The sequence below is a fragment of the Lygodium microphyllum genome, chromosome 8 (assembly GCF_053477565.2).
Source record: "Lygodium microphyllum isolate KBCC chromosome 8, Lygodium_microphyllum_v1.1.10, whole genome shotgun sequence".
NCBI classification, from domain to species: Eukaryota; Viridiplantae; Streptophyta; class Polypodiopsida; order Schizaeales; family Lygodiaceae; genus Lygodium; species Lygodium microphyllum.
Genome location: NC_141142.1, coordinates 143231306 through 143255447, shown reverse-complemented (window position 1 = coordinate 143255447; position 24142 = coordinate 143231306). Strand labels below are relative to the sequence as shown.

General features: G+C 44.5%; 1 protein-coding gene across 3 annotated transcripts in view; it reads right to left on the bottom strand.

Annotated features, from left to right (window-relative positions):
* The window catches only part of CPSF100 (cleavage and polyadenylation specificity factor 100), a 178211-nt gene that overhangs the window by 30285 nt on the left and 123784 nt on the right, over positions 1 to 24142 (bottom strand). For all 3 annotated transcript variants that reach the window (XM_087683646.1, XM_087683647.1, XM_087683649.1), the window contains 2 exons: positions 23839 to 24032; positions 8159 to 8254 (listed from right to left, as the gene is read on the bottom strand). In XM_087683646.1, the coding sequence (XP_087539772.1) occupies positions 8159 to 8254; positions 23839 to 24032 (290 nt within the window). The remainder of the gene's footprint in view (positions 1 to 8158; positions 8255 to 23838; positions 24033 to 24142) is intronic.

Below are 24142 nucleotides of genomic sequence, written 5' to 3'. Positions count from 1 at the left end.
CGGGCTGACAAATACTCCTGCTACCTTCAACAGGTTAATGCAGGATATCTTTAGGCCCTATCTTGATGACTTCGTACTCGTCTTCTTTGACAATATCTTAGTTTACTAAGCAAGAAAAAGATCATGAACCCTAGCTTCGCGTTATTCTTGAAACAATGAGAGTACACAAGCTTTATGCCAAGAAGAAGAAGTGTGCATTTTTCAAGCGGCAGATTGAATATCTGGGATTCATTGTGTCAGCGGAAGGAATTTCAGTAGATCCGGCCAAGGTCAGAGACGTTCTAGAATGGCCAACACCAACTTCTGTCAAAGAAATACGTAGTTTTCTTGGATTGACAGGATGGTACAGGGGCTTTATCAAAAACTATGCTTTGATTGCAACGCCTCTGACTAATCTACTAAAGAAGCAAGTATCAATTGTATGGTCACCTGTGAACAGTCCAGCATTGACAAACTAAAGCAAAGCTTGGTATCAACACACATCCTGAAACTTTCAAATCTTAGTAAGAAGTTTGAAGTGATAACTGATGCTAGTACACTTGCCCTAGGATGTATGCTCATGCAAGAAGGTCATCCCGTAGCATACTCTTCAAGGAAACTGAAGAGCCATGAAAGAAACTATGCTACCCACGATCTGGAGCTGTTGGCTGTCATCCATGCTCTCAAACTTTGGAGATACTACTTGCTGGGTAACAAGTTCATCTTAGTGACGAACCACAAAAGTCTTGAATGGATTTTCACCCAGAATGAGCTTAATATGAGACAACAGCGATGGATTGAAGTACTCGAAGAATATGACTTTGAAATCAAATACCGGCCCAGATGAGAATGTAGTTGTTGATGCACTCAGTGACAAGGCATTTCTAAATTCTCTGATTTTGCAAGATCCATCAACAGCAAGATCTCTAGCCACAAATGTATCCATGCCAAACAATCCAATTCTTGAGCTAGCTAGACAAGAGGCATGCCATGACCCAACCTATCAGAAATTGCTAAGGGAGATTCCCATCAAAGATCAAGACCCGAAGCTCAAACAAAGTATCAAGAATTCTCTATCAATAGTGGACTTGTCTACTATAGGACAAGATTATGTATCCCGGAAAGCCAATCACTCAAGTAGAAGATATTTTGGGAAGCCCATGACTCCCCTTTCTTAGGACATCCTGGCTATGTCAAGACCCTTAATGCGGTCAGGAAGAGCTATTATTGGGATAGGCTCAAAGGTGACATTCTCAAGTATGTCACGGAATGTTTATCTTGTCAACGCATTAAGGCCGAATATGTCAAAATGCCAGGGAAATTGCAACCACTTGACATTCCCCAAATGAAATGGAAATTCATTAGTATGGACTTTGTTGTTGGCCTGCCCCAAGTTCAAGGGGGATACAACTCCATTATGGTCGTGGTAGATATGCTCACTAAGGTTGCACATCTTATCCATGTTAAGACAAACTATAAAGCCTCAGACGGTCAGCTGATATCATAGAATAAATTTACCATAACACCAAACCTCGAATACGAGCCACATGACCATGGATGCCCGAGACCGAATAAAAAATAAAGATATTCCAAGTATGCCAGATATGCCACAAGGCAGTACATCTTAGGAGCTGGAACAGGGAGGAATAACCAAGATGTAACAAAGGCATGGAGGGAAGCTTTTCCATAATCCAAGAACGGGCTGTCATGCGTAGTAGAGTAGCCGAGAGCCACACACAAGAAATAAAATACCAAATCTGTCGCGCAACTAGACAAGAGGCAAAAAGATGAAGTGATGTTTCATCACATGTAGTGCAAAATATACAACATCTAGCAGAAATCTTCTAAGCACGCAGCACCTCTCCAATTGGAAGACCACCAATCAGCAATCTCCACAAAAAGACTTTCCCCTGATAGGGAACCTTGGACTTCCATACCTGAAGGAATCTTTCCTGCCACTTCTTTTAGTCATCCCTAATATGCCATAATTTATTCACCTTTGTAGTGACCCATCTCTTGGCCTCCACCATCTGATGGTAAATCTGGTTAGTAGACCTCTTCTCAAAATCATTCGATATCACAAACTTCCAGTCACGCCATGGATACGAAGGGTGCAGCAATGGTAACAGAGAGAACCTCTAAAGTTTGACCTATATGGATGACCAGATATCACCATATACTCGGGGTACCCAAAAGTGTTGACGAATACGCTCAAAAGAGTAAAGCCGATACTGCCCAGGAATAACACCGTCCAAAACAATCTCTACAACCCCAAATGAGCCATCCGATTAAACTTGAGTCTATGGAAATCTTTATCCGGCCAATCTAACAATCTGGAGGAGGCCAAGACTTCTCCTTGCAACCAATTCGCGTCCTTACGAATCTCAGGAGGCCGACAAACTGAAAAATGTAAGATCTCTTGCCAGGATGCAATCAAATGAGAAAGGAGAAAAGACTGGGTGATCTTAAGAGGCCTCGAGGAACTAAGCACATGCCACCAAGAGGCATGAATGACCGTGTTACCATGGGAGATGAAAGTCTTTTCAATGAAAAATTTTGCAATGTCTGACCAAGGATGACTCTGTACACATAACGCCTACAAAAGGGCCAACCTCAAGACTTTCACATGCAAATTCACATCTGGCAAAGCTGCTCCCCCCATTCGTTTAGGCATAGTCACATGCTGCCACGAAATCCAGACCTGACCGAAACGGTTCCCCTTCTTTTTCCACAACATGAACCTGATAGGTTGAACTAGTTCCAAAAGGGACTTCTTAGTCCAGGGAAGCATAGGCAAAAAGAATGATATCATACTGATCATAATACTTTGAGCAACTTTCAGTCTGACATGTAAAGGCCAACCTTGAGATTTCCAATACATGAACCTATCATGAATCCGGAGCCCATCCAATCCAATAAGGCTAGGGGTGCTACCTCCACACCAATAGGGTATCCCAAGTGTCTAGTGATATTTCCCTTTGAGATCACAATTCCATGCCAGCCCAAGGTCTGCAAATCAATCTCCGTACAGGATAGAAGGGTAGATTTCTGAGTATTAATATGAAGACCACATGCCAAACCAAAAAGATTCCATGCCACCATTGCTCGATTAACATTAGTGCAATCAACCTTAAGGAACATGAAAGAATCGTCTGCCAAAGATTGAACCACAAGTTGAGTGCTCTCTTTTTTTTTCTCGCAAAGGGTAATTGTATTAATTACGAAGAAAAAGTACAATTGTACTTGATTACAAGATACATGATGGCACTAAGCCATTATGTGAAACAGTTCTAGTTCTACGAGTTACAAGGTCATGGCAAAGAAATAGAGGAAATTGCCATATGCCAGGGATGCAAGTCCTCCGGGGAAAGTAAGTCAGAATGCTGAAGAAGATCTATCTGCCAATACAAGAGCCCCTTAAGCCGAACAATATGCTGCTGAACATTAGAGGCGGAATCAAAAAGAAAAGCATTCTGAATGGTCCAGTTGTGCCAGCAGCCCCAATAGCGAAGAAAGTGAAACACTAGTTTCATGTGTGGCTGGTGGGTGTTGGGTATTTGGGCTGCACAAAGACCCAATCAAAGGGCCTTAACGAGAAACCAACCACTGCTCTCCAAACAACTGACAAGAACGACCATATTAAGTTGAGTGCTCTCTCTCTCTCTCTCTCTCTCTCTCTCTCTCTCTCTCTCTCTCTCTCTCTCTACAGATTGATAGACTATCCCCCTTTGACTATAGCCTAGATTGCCCTACACTTGACCTAAGCGGATTAGAGCTAAACCATGTGATCAGAGTAGACATACTGAAGTTAGATACGGAGAAGACCTGGATCCGACCCCCCTCCCCCCATGGCACGAGGATGGCACACTAGCAGACCCACTTCCTTCAGGTATCTGAGGATGGTTTCATCACCCGACCCAATTACATGGATACACAGCTGCTTCATGGACTACGCATAGTTATTGGTCAGATCTGCACCTCATCCCACCACCTGAGGATTGAGACAGGCTAATGGGAGGGTATACAGACAGAAGAACGCATATGCCCACTATGTGGCAGAGAGCCAGAGACAGAGGAACACTACATCTGCCGATGCACTGTATATTATGACATACGAGGTAGATACCACTGTCTGTTTCGAGAGGGTTTTGGACCCCTGAGACGGATCATGCAGTTTGAGGATCAGAGATGCTTGGGATTCTTCCTCTTGGAGCTCCAGAGGCGCAGAGCAACAATTCTACGGAGTAGGAGGCCCCCACAGCTCGGCTCACATAGACAGAGAGCAGTCACTGACTTTTTCACTGATACACGACAGAGTATGACAGATACCACTACTACTGCCACACAGCCTACAGGAATACATCATCATTGGACCACATCTACTTTAGGTGTCCCTTTGGATAGTGCAGTGGCACTTAGCCGGTCTAGGCGCCCACGTCCACCCAGACGAGGGCCTAAACATCCACACCACAGACAAATTAAAGCCATCATTGGGCGCCACAGGAGACAGATGCCGAGACGCCTCAACCATGCAGAAATACACCTCCTTAGAGAACAGACATATCATTGATGGAGAGTTTTCCTTTCTCTACTCTCACTTTCAGATCATTGACATGTTTCCCTTTTATAGGACACTATTTCATTTTTTTCAGTCTTATAGGCATGTGTTTTTCATCTTTTTCTCGTTCCAGATGAGAAACACACCATCATTGTATGTATTGCTTTGGTCTCATAGGCCACATTGGCCTTTTAGAGACGTTAATATACTCTGTGTGTGTGTGTGTGTGGCAGATATAGATCCATCCCACCACAGGAGCGCATATGCCAGATATGCCAATTAGAGCCAAAGACATAGGAGTATTATATCTGCCGTTGCCTAGCGTATTATGAGGTCCATGGTCATTTCCGCTATCTCTTTAGAGACAGATTTGGACCACTATCCAAAGTTGTGGATTTTACCGATCAGCGATGCCTTGGCCTCTTTCTTCTTGAGATACGATGGCTTCGTGACATGCGCCTCAAGAGTACAGCTGCTCCAAGACACCAAGCCCCTTCACAGAGGCAGCTCACAGACTTCTTTGCAAAGGAGACTCAGAAGACTTCAATACAGTTACAGCCACAATCCACACGAGAGTCTCTCTCACCGCCAGTCCACACACAAACAAGGAGTACTGATTGATCGAGCTTCTGCTGTCTCTTTAGAGACGGATTTGGACCACTATCCAGAGTCGTGGATTTTACAGATCAGCGATGCGACGGATTTGGACCACTATCCAGAGTTGTGGATTTTACAGATCAGCGATGCCTTGGCCTCTTTCTTCTTGAGGTACGATGGCTTTGTGACATGCGCCTCTGGAGTACAACTGCTCCAAGACACCGAGGCCCTTCACAGAGGCAGCTCACAGACTTCTTTGCAAAGGAGACTCAGAAGACTTCAATACAATTACACCCACAGTCCACACGAGAGCCTCTCTCACCACAACAACACACAAACAAGGAGTACTGATTGATCGAGCTGTTCAGCTTAGCCAATCCAGACGTCCTAGGCCTCGACACAGACACCGACGACACCTTCATAGGCGGATACAGGAGATTATTGCTCGGGCTAGAGCTAAGCCCTCCATACCCACATGAGATTGTACCATTTGGAGCTCATTGTTACTAGATAGAGCTCTACGTTTTACACATAGCCATAGTTAGTTTCCATTCTTATTTTGCTTTGTGCTATATATTTTTCCCAGACAGTTTGTACCATCATACACATGATTGTAACTCATGGTCTCATAGGTCATTTTGGCCTTTTGTAGACGTTACTATATCATTTCATTTTGTCTGCTGTGTACTGACTCCTGCCTGCTGTGTACTGACTGTCTGCACAGGTTAAAGAACCCTGCCCTTATCTGCATACTGACTGACTGCTATAGAACAGCTCACCTGGCTGTAAGTGTGAACCTGGGCCTGATTCACTGCTCCTGTGTCACTCCACAACAGTCCTGCCATGTGATGTCTGTGAGCAGCGCGAACAATGCAGCGCAACAGGCAGTACAACAGCAGACATGTTCCTCTCTCTCTCTCTCTCTCTCTCTCTCTCTCTCTCTCTCTCTCTCTCGTGAAGATAATTCAATTAAGTTGTAAATATTTACATCAGACCATCAGGTCAGCATAGAAATAACAGACATAAAGGAAAGTCTACTAAGACTTTAACACAGAAAAGTCACACAGAAAGAACAGCTGGTGTGGAGCTCTCTCTCTCTCTCTCTCTCTCTCTCTCTCTCTCTCTCTCTCTCTCTCTCTCTCTCTCTCATAGCCTTTGTGTTTGGTACACTTGCACCTGTGGTCAACATTATTAGTCGGATCTCTTGAGCTCTCTCGATTGTGACCCCTCTTTGTGTAGGTGTTGTGTGTGTGGTCACAATCTGGAAGAAGTCAATGGGCTATAACTGTCTCCCCCCTCCGCTTCACACTTCTACATGGAGCAGAGGTTAAGGGGGCTCATCTCTACCACACAAAAAGAGAGCCACCACCAGAGCATGATGGAACTGAGAGAAGATTCCATGATGCTTGACAGCCAATGGACAGACTTTTGATAATGATAACAGCACATACGTACTATGATAACAGCACATAATTACTATGGCTGGCAGCAAGTCATCCACATACGTACTATGATAATGGACAGACTTTTGATAATGATAACATTACATACGTACTATGACTGGCAGCAAGTCATCCACACCACATGCTATCGTATTAGCTGAGTTAGGGGCTGCACCAGGTGGTTACAGAGGACATTTTTAAGGCAGTAACTTTTATTCACAGATCATGGGAGCTTCTGCAGCATAGATACTCATATCTAGCACTCAAGTCTTCTAGACAACAAGCATCAGAAGGAGACAAATACTGTTGATATGCTCAGATGTACACAGGAGTGAGCCTGCATGGTATAAGTATTGACAGGTTTGCCCTTTCAATTACAATCATCGGAAGGAGACAAATACTGCAGATATGCTCAGATGTACACAGGACTGAGCCTACATGGTGTAAGTATTGACAGATTTCTCCTTTTGATTACAATCTAGACTGTCCAAACCTTAAAGTCAGTAGGCCCAACATGAATCAAGTGACCAGAATGGATACTGTGAAGTTGGATGTTCAGAGGACATGGGCAAGCCCTGCATAGCAGCTAGGCACAAAGATGGCACAGTATTAGACACTTTCTAAATCTCTTACAAGATGGATTTCTCACATGCCCAGCATACTTGGATGTACACCTCCCTCATCAACAATTTTTTCATTTTCAAACACCTCCCTCAGAAAAACTATCACAATTTGGTGACAAAGTCCTCAACTTGAGAGAGAACTTTTAGCATGCTTTAGCATATTTCTCTACGAATTCCTATAGATATGGGTACTTCTCTTCAATAAAAATGCAACTTTACGCACAAAAACCCAAAAAGTTTGCCAAAATTTTGCACAATACGCTACCATTATGATTCTGGGGGCAACCAATGACCCTTTTCATAGCCAAATTTTCTTAGTGACCCTTAGTTTTAGCCACAAATGAGAAAACTCGCCAAAAAGAAAAATATCATTCATCAAATAAACTCGCAAGCATTCCCATCTCTTCACCACACTAATGCATACATCAACCCAGAAGCTTAACTACAGGTCAAGATTGAGAACAATGTGGGAGAACAGCCTTCCAAAGCTCCACCTTATCACTACATACATACCTTTCATATAGAGGATATGCATTTTCATGAGGTAAGGCTGCCCGGTTTTTAACTTGCTGTGTACTAGAAAAACCAAATTCAGCTACTTTTTCTCACACAGACCAACCTGTACAATAGGAATATTGCTAAGTGCAGATGCAGAAATCTAAAGGAATATAAGAATGGAGGAAAATGTAGACACATCAACAACTATTGAACAGGGTCTTCCTGAGATTCCTGAGGACACAGGAGAAGTAAATATGAATAACTGATAGAATAGTGCAATCTGTGAAGCACTTTCAGATTACTACATAAAGAGAAAGCATGTGAACCTTTTGCTAGGACTTGAAATTAGAAGAGAGTGCAATTCCCAAAACACCATGTGAAAGGGCCAGCATGGCAATTTTTTGCTAGCCTGCAAATAAAGCTCATTCAAGGCCATTCAACAGCTTAATACCAAGACTTACTAGAATATCATCAGAAATGACTTTTGCAGGTTTATTTAATAGCATGTCCACAACTTCAGAATCCGTCTTTGTTTGTCCATCTTTGTCTCCAGCAACCTGTATCCCAAATTGCATCACAAAACAACAAAAGAGTCCAATCACTAGAAAAATAAACAAGTGCTTCAGGGTAGACGTAGAAAGCATACCCTCTAGTAAACACTAACACTCCATGAATTCTTTGGATATTATGAAAAGTAGCAGTGACCATTAAACTAGCTATGCTATTAGCTTATTTCATAAATTGGATCCATTGAGAAGCACACAACATAGAGACATAACACTTCCTACAATGCTCCTATTGTCATACCTCAAACAAAATTGAAAGCACAATCAAAGTTTCAGAGAGAGCTGAAGCTCATAAGAGTCAATATTCCAAGTGTTCAATCACTAAGGTTCAAAAAGACTATGGAAGCTATAGGTCATGTCCTAAACTATCTCGATTGACTCGTGTCATAAACTGTAGTTCCAAAACCTACAGAAGAAGCAAAGCATTTGTGAATGCTCTTTTCAGCTATTGGATGTCACAGATTCCATGTAAACTTTGCCAAGTGCAAACGGCTCCCTTTAAGAGGAGCTGATTGGTGATGCTATCATGGGTGTCACAAATTTTTACCTCTGAACTTGGAATGTTGGAAAGTTTCCTTGGGTCATCATTATACCCCTTTATGGACTCTGATTTGTGACAAGCTTTGCCATAGTTACTTGGAACGGGGAATAGTAACCGGAACGGGACCCCCTGGAATGGGGGGAACACCCAAGGTCAGGGAATGGGAACGGGGGGAAGGGCACATGTCTTAAGTGCCCTAAATATGCCTTGCATGACCCAAATTGCCCCAATAGCCCCCAATGCTACAAAGCGCCCAAATTGCCTTAAATGCCCCAAATTGCTCTCAATGCCACAAATTCCCAAATTCCCCGAGTGTCCCTCTAATTACCCCAACACCCCTCAATGCTCCAAATTGAGCCAAATGCCCCAAAATTGACTCAATCAATCACAATAGGTTCAAAACTTCCTAAGTTGCCCCAAATGCCGCAATTTCTCTTGAAATTAGACAATACAAATGGGTGATTACCTTGGAATTGAGGACAGGGGTGAAATTCGATTGTGATTTGCAAGAGTTGATAATGCATCATCTTGAACTTTGCATGGACTCATGATTGGCTTATGGCTTGTCTTGACACTTTGCAAAGATTGAAGCATTCAGTACAATGATAAAATTATTCAATCCATAAAATGAATGTTAAGGCGTATTTATTGCTACAACTTCTTCTCTGTGTTTCAGAGCATGCAAATGCACTTTGGACCATACAAATTGTTGGTGGAATGGTGTCATCTCCTATTAGAAATATGCAATAGCAAATTAACTCTTAAAAAGCATCCTTTTCTCCGGAGATGTATGATTGGAGCTATTCCTTTGAGCTCACTGCTTGCAGCTCGTAAGATTGCTCCAAGTACCTAACACAGATTTTGAGTTTCACAAGAGTCATCTCCACATATATTTCCTAGTGTTGTCCTTTTGAAGACATTACTCAGGAGTGTCTAATTCTCTTTAACTTTGTGTTCCATGTTTCAAATTAGGTAAGATCTTTGGCTTTTCGGTTTTGAAGCTTGTATACATTTGAGCATGTCGTTGTGGACCCCTGCCCATACTTTAAAATATCTTTGCACCAATCCCTTCCAAAGTTTGTTTCAGTCTAGATTCTTCTTCCAGAGTTCTACTTAAGGGTGGTTTTACAAAGTCTACCGCTCTTCATCAATCTGTTAGACAAGGTTGCCCTCTCAGCCTTTTGTTGTTCACTTTGGCCACTCATCCCATTTTGATGATGTTGTCATGCTTGGCCACTCATCCCATTCTGACAATACGTGGCTGCAAATGGTGATGTGGTTGGCCTCTCCCTTCCTTCAAAAGAACAGTTAGTTGGTCAAGCTTTAGCTGATTACACCTTCATGTTTTTGAAGGCTAACAAGGATAATATTCGTAAAGCACTAGAAACATGGGACTTGTTTGCACATGCTTCAAGGCTCTACATTAATACCTCCAAGTAATCTTTTGTAAGTCGTACAATATCACATCTTTAGGCCTTGGGTTGGCAAGGAGAGGTGGTGACTAAGAGAAAAATTTTCAAGCATTTGGGCTGTTTGTTGGGGGTAAACATTTTGACCAAACTAGATTCCTACACATGTTACAAACAAGTTTGTGTTACAAACATGTGTAAATATTTTGACCAAGAAGTTGCTTGACTGGATTCCTACACATGTCACAGACAACTTTGTGTACCAAAAACCATAGGCATAGCCTTTTCATGTGAACTTGAAAGTGGATCAAACCATCTTGGTGCCAATGATTTCATATCACTTGTCATTACTTCATCGGTCAAAGTCTAGTGTCCCAAAGATCACTCAATCCTTTCGATTCATGCTTTGAAGAAAGATTCTACACGATTCAACATTTCTAGGATCTTCTGGAATCATGATTGTACTTCGAAAAGAATGAGTGGAGGAGCTCTTTTAGATGTGGAGACTCACATGATTGCCCTTCAGTGGTCTTTGTTTTAGGCTTTATGTGCTGAGCAGCAGCCTTGGGTTTCCATAGCCAAGTTCGTCCTTGAAGAACAAGGCCCCCTGTCGATCATGAAGAAGCTAATTCTTTGCAAGCTGAATTGCCAGTTGATTCGAGGCTTGTCTCATGGGAGGGTAGACAATGACACATATCGATGTTGAGCACAATGGCACAGTTGTGGGGCTGATTAGGTTCTTGGCTGCCCTTCTACCAATGTGACTCATTGTTCTATTTTTTAGGACCGTTCAACAATTCTTTCATGTTCCCAAGGGCTATCATCACTTCTATGAAACTATTTGAGCCTCTCTGCATGTCTTGCAGCCTTTTTCACCTTCAAATCCATACACCCCTTGGGAAGATTGTATGCTCAATGGTCAATTACGCTCGGTTGGAAAGATTATGCATCAATAAATCAAATATATCAATTGCTACTAAGAGACAAGGATTGCCTAACTCTAAAGGGAAATCATGCTTGGGGTCTCCATAAGGGAAGGCTTTGGTAGAAATTTGTCATGATGATGGGCTGGCTCAATAAAACTCTACTTAAATACAAAGTCAGTATCTCAAGAATGCCGGTTGGAGATCCTCCCCTTGCTTCACCTCTCAAAATGCCATATTTCAAATGGTTGTTGCTTTTTTTGTACGACAAGTGCGGAAACCCCTCATCATCTATTTCTTTCTTATCTAGTGGCGAGAAAAATTTGGTCTCTTTTGTCTGCTGTTTGGTTTTTAAGTGGTTGGGGCCTGGGCCATCCATACTTCCTAAGCGCTAGGTCTTTGGAAACAACATTGCCAAACTCTATGCAACCATGTATGAAGGTTGTTTTCCACTTTCTATGCTATTGGGGTTGTTGGCACACATGGACTACCCAAAATGCCTTCATTTCTTACTCTATTGTTGCTAAAATACATAGATATGTTGCCCCTCAAAGAGATCACCTTCACTGGCAACTTAGTATCATTCAAATAGCACATGTTGTCCCTAGACACGAGTTGCTTCATTGGCACCCAACCGTTTCTTCAGTCTCCTTATTAGTCACATAGACTATTTGTAATGGATTCTTTGGCCTCCTTGGCAATCATATAGACTATTTGTAATTGTTATTGTACATCTCAACTAATACAATTACATTTTGGGTTTTTTCTTTTGGGGGGGGAAGGTGGGGTGTGGGGGAGGAGGAGAGAGATAAGATCTATTAACATCTCTAAAAGGCCAAAATGGCCAATGAGACCATAACCAATACAACTAGTTTCATCATCTCTCATCAAAGAAGAAGAGAGAAAATTTATGTGTAGGTCTAGATGGTAGATTGGAATGAGAAGTATGGAAATTTAAAAAAGCTGGAAAAACTAAATTTAAAAAGATTAAAAAGAGTGTAGACTATCTCCCCCCTCAATCTATGGAATCCACCAAGACTCTGCAAGCTACCATTGACTAAGTCAGCACGCCAATCTGCATCTATAACAGGCAATCGTGATGCAAATGTGATGCATATGGGGATGCCTATGTTGCGGAGTAGGTACTCTAGGTCATCGTGCTCTACGTAATGCTATAGCTCTGTCAACTGTGATGCCGCTTGATGATGTCCCTCAATGACGCCTATCAGTAGGAGATGTAGTGTCTCAGGTGGCAGTAGCTGCGGGTTCAGCTACATTGAAAAAGTCTGTAACTACTCTCTAGAGGGGCGGATGAGGCTAGGTCCGCCTCCTATCCCGTAACAATATTGATCTGTGCCACTTGAGCTCCATTAAGAAAAGACCCAAACATCTTTGGTCCTCATAGTCCATCACCCGTCTTAATGGTCCAAAGCCCTCCTTAAAGAGGCAATGATAGCGGCCTCAGATATCATAGTATACAGTATATCTACAAATGTAGTGCTCCTCCGTTTCTAGCTCCCATCCACAAAGCTGGTAGATCCTCTCATTGGCTACAACATGGCTCCATCGACATGTCTCGATCATCAGTTGATGTGATGATGTGCGGATCTAACCAATAGCAACTCGGAGTCTGTGAGAAAGTTGAGCATCCATGTATCTTGGCCTCATTGTGAAACCATCATGAGAAAGTTGCAAGAAGTGACATTGATATTGTGCCATTTTGGTGCTTAATGGGAAAGGGAGGCTTGGACCAAGTCCTTTCTGTCTCCACTTTAGCGATGTCTGCTCTGATCACACTATTCGGCTCTACACGACTGAGACTCAAACTAGGGCAATCAAGGCTGTAATCGAAGGGTGGCAGTCTATCTATACTCATGCCATGTAAGTTCAGCCATGTGCTCATATGTGCATACCAACACTGTCTATCTCCCTCTACTACAAGTTGTCTTGATGACTCCAGAGCTAGTCTAGGATATCAGTCTTTAGAGAGCTGCGATTTCCTCTGGACAAAAGTAATTGCTTGGAATAATGCCCAAACTACCATGGGTGCAGCGCCCAATTCTACTCAAATGATCTCTTGTGGTACTGAGGCTTTTGCCCTTATCATACATGCTATCATCATGACCAGCGGTCTTTCCATACGTTCCTCGCCATCATAATGCCGTGCTTCCGACCGATCGCAGTCCATAAGTGGCATCCGTCTAGTATGATAAAGGCTTGGGCCCCAAATGGCTGCCTCATAGAGTAGTGTGGGCATAACTAAAGTGTCAAAAAGCCACAATTTGGTACGAGGCTCTTGAAATTGTATGTGTGCACATTGCTGCTCTAGAGTACCCAAAGCTGCATATGCCCGTGCAAGCCTAGCCTCTAAAGCCTCCTTCCATGAAAACTGTGGCCCTTTGAAAGTGACCCCGAGGTACACATATTGTCTAACCATTTCCACAAGCTGACCGTCACACATAAAGTGATGCTCTGAGCATGTCACCGAAGCTACCGAGGTGTTAAAGACCATAATTTTAGTCTTTCTAAGATTAACCTTGAGACCTTTATCTTCACAAAACACATGCAATGCATCCAAACGTCATTGTAGTCCCTCATGTGAATTTGAGATAAGCACCAAATTGTCTACATAATACAAAATTGGTATCAATACCCCAACCAAAGCTAGCTCCCATACCACCCCATCTCTGTATGTAATCAAAAATCAAAAATCTCATCAATGTATAGTCCAAACAGCAAGGAGAGAGGGAACAGCCTTGCTTTACACCAACCATGCTAGACACTGAGTCTATTGTGCCTCCAGGCATTCGTACTCTCCCTGTCACAGTTTCATACAATGCATAAATACACCACTGCATATCCTCTGGGACCCCAATGGCTCACAACCTTTGCATGAGTCTTGCACATGGTACAGTATCAAAAGCCTTGCGGAAATCCACAAAACAACAATAGAATTTTTGCCTCCGTGATCATCCCTCCTCAATCAAGGCCCTTAGTGTGGATATATGGTCTAGCGTATTGTATCCATGGCGGAAGTCAGCTTGTGCTATAGATTATATTTTCTTTGTTTCAGTCCACCAACTCAACTCCTGCTCCACAATATAGCCATATATCTTTGCTAGCATATGGCCAATCATAATAGTAGGTAGTTGTTAGTGACCAATGGATCTCCACTCTTAAAAATCGGCACTATTGTGTGGTCACACCAACTTACTGGAAACCCCTCACATACGGCTCTATTGAAGAGATTAGCCAAGATAGGGGCCATTGCATAACATGCATGTGCAAAATGCTCTGCCACAAGGCCATCTTGATCATGTGCTCTCCCATTCTTCAACCTCCAAGAGGCATATCTCACCATCTTTCTGGAAAAGAAACCGCACTGTGTTGGCCTAGAGTTTGATGGACAGGGTATCTACTCTTGTGATGAAACATCATACAATGCCCTAGCATGTTCATGCCATACCATAGGTGAGGTCAACTGAATTGGGGATTGTCTCCCATGAAATTTCCTCCATGCCTTCTTGTTGTCTCTGCTCAAAAAAGAGCTGATACATCTCTGACTCTAGTTTGGCTAAATAATCTCTCTTCTTTTTCCGCACGACATCGAAATACATTCCGTACCTACTTGTGTGTGCATGTCCCTAGTGCAATATGACTGTATAGGTGGATCCTAGTTTGTCTGCATTCATCATCATGCCAAGCATTTTGAGGGGCAGTCATAGAGACAGGGAACGCCCGTTCCGGTACATAGGAACGGATTCACGCGTTCCGAGAGGTCTGACCCAAGAAAACATTGGTGAAACGTTCCAGCCTGTTCCCTATCCCCTTCCCTCCTATTCCGAGCTGTTCCCTGGCCGTTCCCTATTTGGAGACTGTTCCAACAGTGGACCTTTTATTTTAAAATCGTGATTTGTTTCAACGGGCATGACTCCCTAGCCCGTTGCCCGTCGGATGTTGCCCGCTAACTCTCCCGCCAGTCTCGCCTCTCGCTCTCCTACCTCGCTCACTTGCATGCCTCTCCTGTCTCGCTGCTCCCGCCTACCCCGCATGCTCTCACCTACGTTGACTGCCTACTCCTGCCTACTCCTGAGACCCGCCTGCCTAGCCCGCCTCTCTTGCATGGACTGACTCCCCCCCGCGATCAGGTGAGGATCATTATCTCCCCCAAATTTGGGGCATTCTGGATCAAACTTCAGTTGTTGGTAGTTGTCCCAAAATTTGGGCCTTTCTCAAGGATTGGAATTTGGGACCTAAATTTGGTTGCAATGTCCCCAAATTTGGGGCACTGGGATCCATCATCCCTGGATCTAAAAGAGCCCCCAAATTTGGGGCATTTTAAATCAATCATTGCCCCAATTGGGAGCTGAAAATGCGCCAAATTTTGGGGCATTTTAAACAAGGGAATGCAGGCGAGAACTCCCCAAATTTGTGGCATTTTGAATCAGTCACTGCCCCAAATTTGGCAGCTGAAAATATGCCAAATTTTGGGGCATTTTCAGCCAGGGAATGCAGGCTGGAATGCCCCAAATTTGTGGCATTTTCAATAAAAGGAATGCAGGCTGAAGTAGCACCAAAGTTCTAGCATTTTTAGCAAAGATCAAGCCCAATTTTTTAGTGAATTTCTGCCATATGACATTTAACACACGCATGTTGAAATTTTGGCTACAAATTTCTGCAATTTCATTGAACTTTACTGATTATTTGTCACGTTTACATATGGCAGCATTGACATCTATGGGATCTTCATCATCCTCAGCAGGTACATCGTCAACAACTGGACAAAGTCGAAGCACTACTTGGTCATGGTGGGATGAGGTAGATGCAATTGAGAGGTGGAGGGGCTCGCCCTTGGAAATGCAAACTTTGCTCTTATGCTTGCACTAGTGGGGCTGATAAAGTAAGAGCCCATCTTCTACACAAGGGGAAAGAGATGTGTTTTGCACCAATGTATCAATTGAGAAAAGGCAGGGGTTACTTGACCGCATAGCAACTTCTATGGGGAATTCACATGCCAGGAGAACTAGTGCAAGGACATAGCTCCTCCTCTTCATCAGCAGCCTCCACACCGAACAGATGCCTGTTCAGTCAGTCACAGGTTTCCCCATGAGCTTACACCTTGCATCCTGGAATGTGAATAGCCTCCACTACAGTGGGACATATAGTTCCAGGAAATTGATTGTTCGGCAAGAGTTGCAGCCTGCCCTTGCCAGACAAATCGACATCTTACTTCTATAGCAGCACAAGCTCACCCCCACCCAGGCCCAACTGGTAGGGAAGGTACTCCCAAGCAGCTCGCACACTTACTCGGAACACACCATAGGTGCCCACGGCACGAGTGGAGGCGTATGCACCTCTATTGGTCCGCGTCTTACCGCTTGTGTACGAGACCACGGGACGATAGTGGCAGGGAGGGTGCTATGGATCAGATTGGATATTGGGGACTCGTGCCTTGGAGTCCTTAATATCTATGCCCCTACGGAGGTTAGGGCACGCAGCAGGTTTTGGGTGGAGATCGCGGAAGGATTTCCAGAGGTGGACTCGTGGATTGTTGGAGGAGACTTCAACAACCTGGAGGCTTTGGAGGACCAGCAAGGCAAAGAGAGAAACTACCACAAGGAGGAGCAGGAGGCATGGGAGGTCTTTCTACTAGCAGTAGGAGCACGCGATGCCTAGAGAGACCCTGCCTTCCACAGGAGGGAGAGGTCACTGGACTTCTCTTGGGGATACAGGCGGCTAGGTGGAGTCCTGCTGGAGTGGTTGGACAAGTTTTATATGGGAGAGTGGGGAGGCTCTCGAGGAGGCCAGATTGGACAATTGGCGGGCACCACGTTGTCCGATCATTGCCCGGTTCTCTTGACACTAGATCCCCCAACATCTGCCCTAGATACACGATCTTGTCGGATCCTTGACTCGATCTATAGGAGGGAGGAGGTGACGAGACAGATAGAGTAGATTTGGACCTGAGAGTGGGACAGGAGGGACCGGATCGTAGAGGAGTTTGCAGAGGTCCTAGCTGAGTCGAGTAGAATCTGCCAAGAGGCAGCCATGCAGGCTAGGCAACAGAGCTAGAAGGAGGAGAGAGCACTCCACCGGGAGCTTGCAACCACGCAAAGATTATTATAGGAGGCACCAGGGGATCCCACTCTCCACGCACAAGAGGTGCGTGCCCGAGCAGCCATTGCTGGCCTAGAGGACAGGCGCTCAGAGTTCTCTTTCCACACCTCAGTAGCTTTCTGGGCGCGGAAGGGGAACACGATGTGCAGGGAGTTTTTCCAGGTGCACCAGCCTCACACCTCAGGAGAGCAGATACGCAACCTCCGAGATCAGTATGCGAGGACCCGTTCTAGCCCAGACGAGGTGATGGAGATTGCCACCGACTATTACAGTCGCCTCTTCCAGCAAGAGACAGCCTTAGCTAGAGGACAGCGATGTAGACAGTATGTCCGGGATAAGATCCCGTCCCTCGTCACAGAGGAGATGGGAGGCTCCCTCCTAGCCCCCTTCACAGAGAAGGAACTAGAGGAGGCTTTCTATACACAGGACACACAGAAATGCCCGGGAGAGGATGACCTCTCTAAGCCTTTCTTCACTACCTTCTAGGAAGTGGTAAAGGACCCTCTACTGATAGCCTTTCAGGAGATTTTCACTTCAGGACAGATGCCAGGGAGTCTTTCGGTAGGCCTTATCAGTCTTCTCCCCAAAGGGGGAGACCGATTGGAGCTTTCCCAGTGGAGACCGATCACCTTATTGTCAATGGCCTATAAGGCGCTGGCAAAGATGATTGGTAGGCAACTACGCCCCTTGCTTCCAGACATCATCCATGACACACAGACAGGCTTTGTCCAGGATAGGAGCATCCTAGACAATGTATTCACCTTCTTTGAGGCGATAGAGTGGGCCCAGCATAGTAGGCAAAGATTGGCCGTACTACTCTTGGATTTTGAGAAAGCCTATAACAGGGTGGACTGGGATTTCCTAGAGGGCACCATGGTGAGGTTGGGTTTCCCCTGCACTTTATAGATTGGCCACTAGTAAGGTTCTCATAAGAGGGAGGCAAGGGGAGGAGTTTCGGCTGAAGAGATCGGTTCGACAGGGCTGCCCCCTGGCCCCGTACCTGTTCCTTCTCTTTGCAGAGGCGATGTCTCACTTCCTCAAGTCACGTGTGAGCGGATTACGTGGCCTCCGACTTCCAATAAGAGAGGAGACTAAGTTGTTAGACTCAGAGTATGCAGATGATACAACGCTCTACATAGAGGATGATGAGTTAATGCTGGAGAGAGTGAGGTTGGCTCTTGAGGTGTTCTGTTCTGTTGCGGGAGCAAAAATCAATTGGCGAAAGTCGGTTGGTTTCCTCATAGACCCAGACTCTAGCACGAAGTGGGGCGTCCACCTGGGATTTAGATGGGTGAGCAGAGGACAGACCGTCCTGTACCTAGGGTTCCAGGTGGAACTTGACATCACTCCCGCCCAGCAGTTTTTTCCAGATCTCGATTCTATTCGGAGGAAGCTGACCTACTGGAGCACGGCTCGCCTCTCACTAGCCGGTCGAGTCCTGGTGGTTAACCAGGCCCTCCTAGCGACAACCTGGTACATCGCCTCATGTTGGTGCTTCTCCTCCTGCGTAATGCAGTTTCGCCGCCTAGTGCGGAATTTCCTTTGGTCCGGGTCAGACGGCTCCAGGGATTCCAAGGCCAAGGTGGCATGGGTGACCATCATACGACATCGATCAGAGGGAGGGCTTGAGATCATAGACAAGGAGTATCAAACTATGGCCCTCCTGGGCAAGCTAGTTGTCCACAGCCTCACACCGAGAGGGAAAACCTAGAAGGTCCTATTGCAGGAGGGTCTTCATCATGACTGTAGACCGAGGCTTGGCGGTGAGAGGAGGCCGTCCTTGAGATGGATCTTCACGTCAACCAAGATCACCCTTCCTACGCAGCTTGCTCTGCGTGTGGCAGGGCCTTCGTAAGGCCCTAATCCAGAGCCCCGTAGGCTACCAGGAGGAGATAGACCGTCAGCCGGTGATTTGGAACCCCCAGGTCAGGGACCGGGAAGGGGCACACTTTGGCGAGCGCCCCCACATCTAGTGGGCTGGTTGGGAGGCTGGCCCGGCTCGTACCATCAGGACATGACGAGAGGTGTACAGGATAGCAGACGAGGAGGTGCTGTAGTAAGTATCAGACTGCAAGCGAGGAGTGGAGCTAAGAAGAAGGGAGATAGATGCAACAATACCTCAGGAGTGGCTTGCTCCCCCATACGAGAGCCGATAGAGCCCGAGGAGGTATGGGCCGCTAGGTTTTCACCAGCAGGCATCCCCCTCTAGGTGGCAGAAAGAGTAGGTGGCGCTCCACCTGGGACCTTTTTCACAATGTGGGGGGGGGAGAGGTGTCTGGCTCTTGATAGAGGGCAGTAGGACGAGGGGATGTCTCGCTCTTGACATGGCGGCTGGACCCTTCTCAGGGAGTGGCGCCTCTGGATCTGGGAAGGAAGGCCACTTGATGAGTTGGAGTGGGATCCGAGAGAGTGGCTTTGGCCGGCCACTATGGTCGCCAAGAAGCCACCGAGGTTCTTGGAGTACACCGCCAGGATTGGTAGACACATACTGATGCAGGAAAATATGGATTGGGCGCCGTCACGTAGCAGATACTGGGCGGAGTATAGCATCACGGAGCAGTTCCAACGGACCTTCTGGCGCCGCCTATGGGACAGCTGGAGGCCGAGGAGGGTATCATATTTTTTATGGCTGGTGATACATGGAGGCTTGGCGGTGGGAAGCTGGCTTGCCCAAATGCAGGAGGGAGTTTGTAAGCGTTGCACACAGCAGTCTATGGAAACCCCAAAGCACTGCCTTTGATCGTGTGAGGCGGCACAGCTCATGTGGAGAGGAGTATGCCGCATCCTTCCCCGCATAGCACCCAGCCTTGGATGTATCTCTTGGGAAGCTTTCTGCTGGCAGGCGGTCAGCCAGGGCCGTCACCTTCTATATGAGGCCGGGATGCAGGATATGATATTCATTATCGAGGAAGGGTCGTGCGCAATGGTGGGTTTAGAGACTCTACCCATCCACCGAGTACTGGAGCCCACAGCACACCACTCTGAGGTATGGGAAATCATAGGGAGTCTTGCTGGTTGGAATATCTGAAAGGCGCAGTGTCAGGTGGCTTTCGGCGGAGAGAGACTTTCAATACAGGCGACCTTAGCAGAGCTCTAGACCTCCATCATCCACTCCCTTCGAGGCCGATGGGATCAAGTGCAAGGTGAGTCCAGGGCTCGTCAAGAGCTCCGATATCATTTCATGCGCACTAGGGGCGGCAAGGACCTGTTATTCGTGATGCAGGCAGGCAGCCCTAGATAGCGATACACCCCCCCTCCATGGCTTCTTGCCCCCATCCCCCCCAAACCCCCTTGAGAGGCTTGTATATATGATGTATCTGTGACTTTCATCAGCTCCGGCTTGGTCTGTTGAGCATGAGTACTCCGTTGTAATCAGTTTTTTTGAGTAATATAATCAGCCACATTTTATAGGAAAAAAAAAGGAGAGGCTATGCTTAGTCATTCTTGAAACATTCCCCTAGGATCCAACATGCAAACAAGACATGACACAAGCCATATCCACAAATAAAAAGGACTAGATGTCAAACTCACCTCCCAACCATAGAGCCAAATGGGCTCACCCTTGAGCCTTGGAGCTAGTAGTCCTCCAGGTCACGACCACATCCCAAGGGTTAGTGTCCCATACCACCAGCTCACACCATCCCAGTACACATGCATTGGCCATTCGGTCAAGAAGTGGTGATTGCATAATAATGTGCTTAATAAGGCCTTGAGTCCTATAAATAGGACTCAATTTTCCTAATCTTGAAGTGCCCTTGGTTAGCATCCCATACCACCAACTCACACCATCCCAATATACAAATGCATCGGCCATCCGGCCAACAGTCCAAGAGTGGTGATTGCATAATAATGTGCTCAATAGGGCCTTGAATCCTATAAATAGGACTCAATTTTCCTAATTTCAAAGTGCCCTTAGTGCATTCACACTAAATCACTTCATGACCACTATGACCAATGCTACTGGTGTCCAGCTGAATGTCTAGACTCCAAGAACATAATAGTTTCCCCCTTATGAATCATTGTTGTCCTCAGCAATATCCTCACAAATAAAGTGAGAAAAACAACTCTTTAACGAGCATACCGACTCCCAAGTAGCCTCCACCTCTGAGCGGTTTTTCCACTTAAACAAATACTCAGAATAAACAGTCAAACAGTATCATTTAGTCCTAAGGTCAAAAATCAATTCAATTTCGAGTGGAATATAACAAGTAGTATCATCAAGCCGCAACACTTCCTCGATCAAAACAATCAATTCACTTTGTCTCAATCATTCTTTCAAACAACTTACATGAAACATAGGGTAAACTCAAATTTCCAAAGGTAAATCCAACTCATAGGATACACTATTTATATTCTTGGTAATCTGAGAAGGACCACAACACATGAAAGACAATTTATAGCACTTGCTGATAGTCATTGAATCGGAGTTCTTTGGAACTTTAAGGTAAACGCTCATATCCTCCTGGAGCTCCCGAGGAGTAGAGTGTTAGAAAGCATGAAACGTGGCACGATCCCAAGCTGTTTTGATGCTTTCCCTAGCAATCATTAACATCTCCTACATATTGTGCAAAAAGTCAAATATGGACTGCATTTTCACCCCCTTGAACTTTGTGGAAATTGGTAGTTTTGACTCATAACTATACATAAGCATAAACAGGCTATAACGAGTAGCCAAATGCTTAAAACTATTAAAATCAAACTCAATCTAAGGAAGATAACGCTCCCAATCAAATTGTCTACGAGGGAAATATGCATGCAACACATCCTCCATCATTTGATTTGTCCTTTCGACATGAACATGAACAATTGAGTTTTCAGTTTTTGAAAACTGTTTGCCAAAAATGGCCAGTGAACTTAGGATCCCAATCACTAACTAGTTCGTCTATAAAGTGTTCGACAAAGAGACCAGCCAACTTGTGGCTTTTCACACTCATCTTTGTAGAAACGAATTAAGCCATTTTCGTCAATCAATCGACCACAATGTAGATCACATTATAACCTCCATTTCTATGGGGCAATCCTACTATAAAATCCATAGAAACGCCACTCCATTTTCTATTTGGAATTTGTATCCTTTACAAATTTCTATTTGGAATTTGTAAAGGAAGTAACATCCCAGCCTCTGTCTGTACCATTCAGCTTTATTAAGCTGACACTATGGTCATCATGCACATAAGACTCAATCATAGTCTTTATATGCGACCAACAAAAGTAGCGAGTAACCAAGGCCAAAGTCGAACAAATGCCACGAAGTCTCACGTTCGGCACATCATGACACTCAAATAAAATTTTCTTGCACATATCTTGATCATCCGGCAGATACACTTTGCCTTGTTTAAAAATTAATCCATTACGAATTGAATACTTTTCCATCATCTTTCTCTCAATAGCCAACTTTACGATGTCCAAAGCACCAAAGCTTCCTAGGCCACTAGATCCCTCTTGAACTAGTTGCTAAATCTTACCAAAGTGAAGATCGTTTTGGCAACGCCTTTTGTGTGAGAGAGAGAGAGAGAGAGAGAGAGAGAGAGAGAGAGAGAGAGAACTGGGGCTGTTGGCACAATTGGACCATTCGGAATGCTTTTCTTTTTGATTCAGCCTCTAATGTTCAGGGACATATTGCTAGGCTTAAAGGTCTCTTGCATTGGCAGATAGATCTCATTCGGCACTCTGACTTACTCCCTCGGGAGGACTTACTTCCCTGGCATATGGCAATTTCCTCTGCGTCTTTGCCATGACTTTTGTAACTCTTTTGTCGTTTAGTACTTTATATATATAACATCCATTACAAAAAGAGAGAGAGAGAGAGAGAGAGAGAGAGAGAGAGAGAGATTTTTCAGAGAAGGATAAGGCATTAACTAAGAGGCTCATAGTTTTGCCAGTGGGTCAAAGCTAGTAAAACATCAATTGCTTCCTCTCATTGCTTGCCATATTATGTACTTTGGAAACAGTTCCATATCTCCTTTGATACTCTTGGCATCCTGTGAGCTTTTTGATAGACTTTCTTACTACTTGCACGACAAACTTCCTTCCCAATCATTTTGCAAATATTTTTCATTGTGTGGCACATCCGATTGTCCTACATAAATCTCTGATTGGGTTAAATTTTGGGCAATATGGACAATCTAGCCTCAATGAAATCAAGCATGTAGGGCAATTAGCTTGTTTCAGCCATATTGTGTTTTTCATCGCTCATTGTAGCAACAGTTGTATAATAGTTGTGAGATGGATGACATTGACGAGTCCACTATGGTTGTGTTTTACCACTGTTTTTTATTTTTTTGGAATAGGCTTCACAATGAACGATATTCTTTTGGTACATTGCTCACATTAATGAACAGAAGATTAGAAGACATTTCTATATGCACACCTGCGCATTTGTGTGCACTGAGTGGCTGATTTGAAATCCAATTCTCCAGTTATGGGCTGTTTGAAATCAAATTTTTAGGTTGATTTGTGTGCATGTGAATTAGGTTTCTTTTTTTTTTTTGTGGACTATGAGCTAAGGTAAAATAGCATACACATCAGAAGAGGACCTTTACTAACTAATTCATGATAACAGTTGTACTTCTGAAAAATACATACATGTGATACAGACAGATCTGTCATCTCCTCATCCTTCTTTGTATAATCATCAGGATTTATCATTTCTCCGTACTCATCCCATTCAGAGGAATTATCATGAAAAGGAAACATCGGTGCAACACTTCCTGGAGATGAAATGAATCCATCTATCAATACATTGCGGTGTAGTAAGGTGCGTCCTGACAAGGGTGTTCCTGTATAACAAGAACAATATTGTCATCACATTTATACAGCCACAAAATAACATCAATTGCTTAGACAAAATATTATAAGACAATGCAAAATATCCTAAACAACATAATAA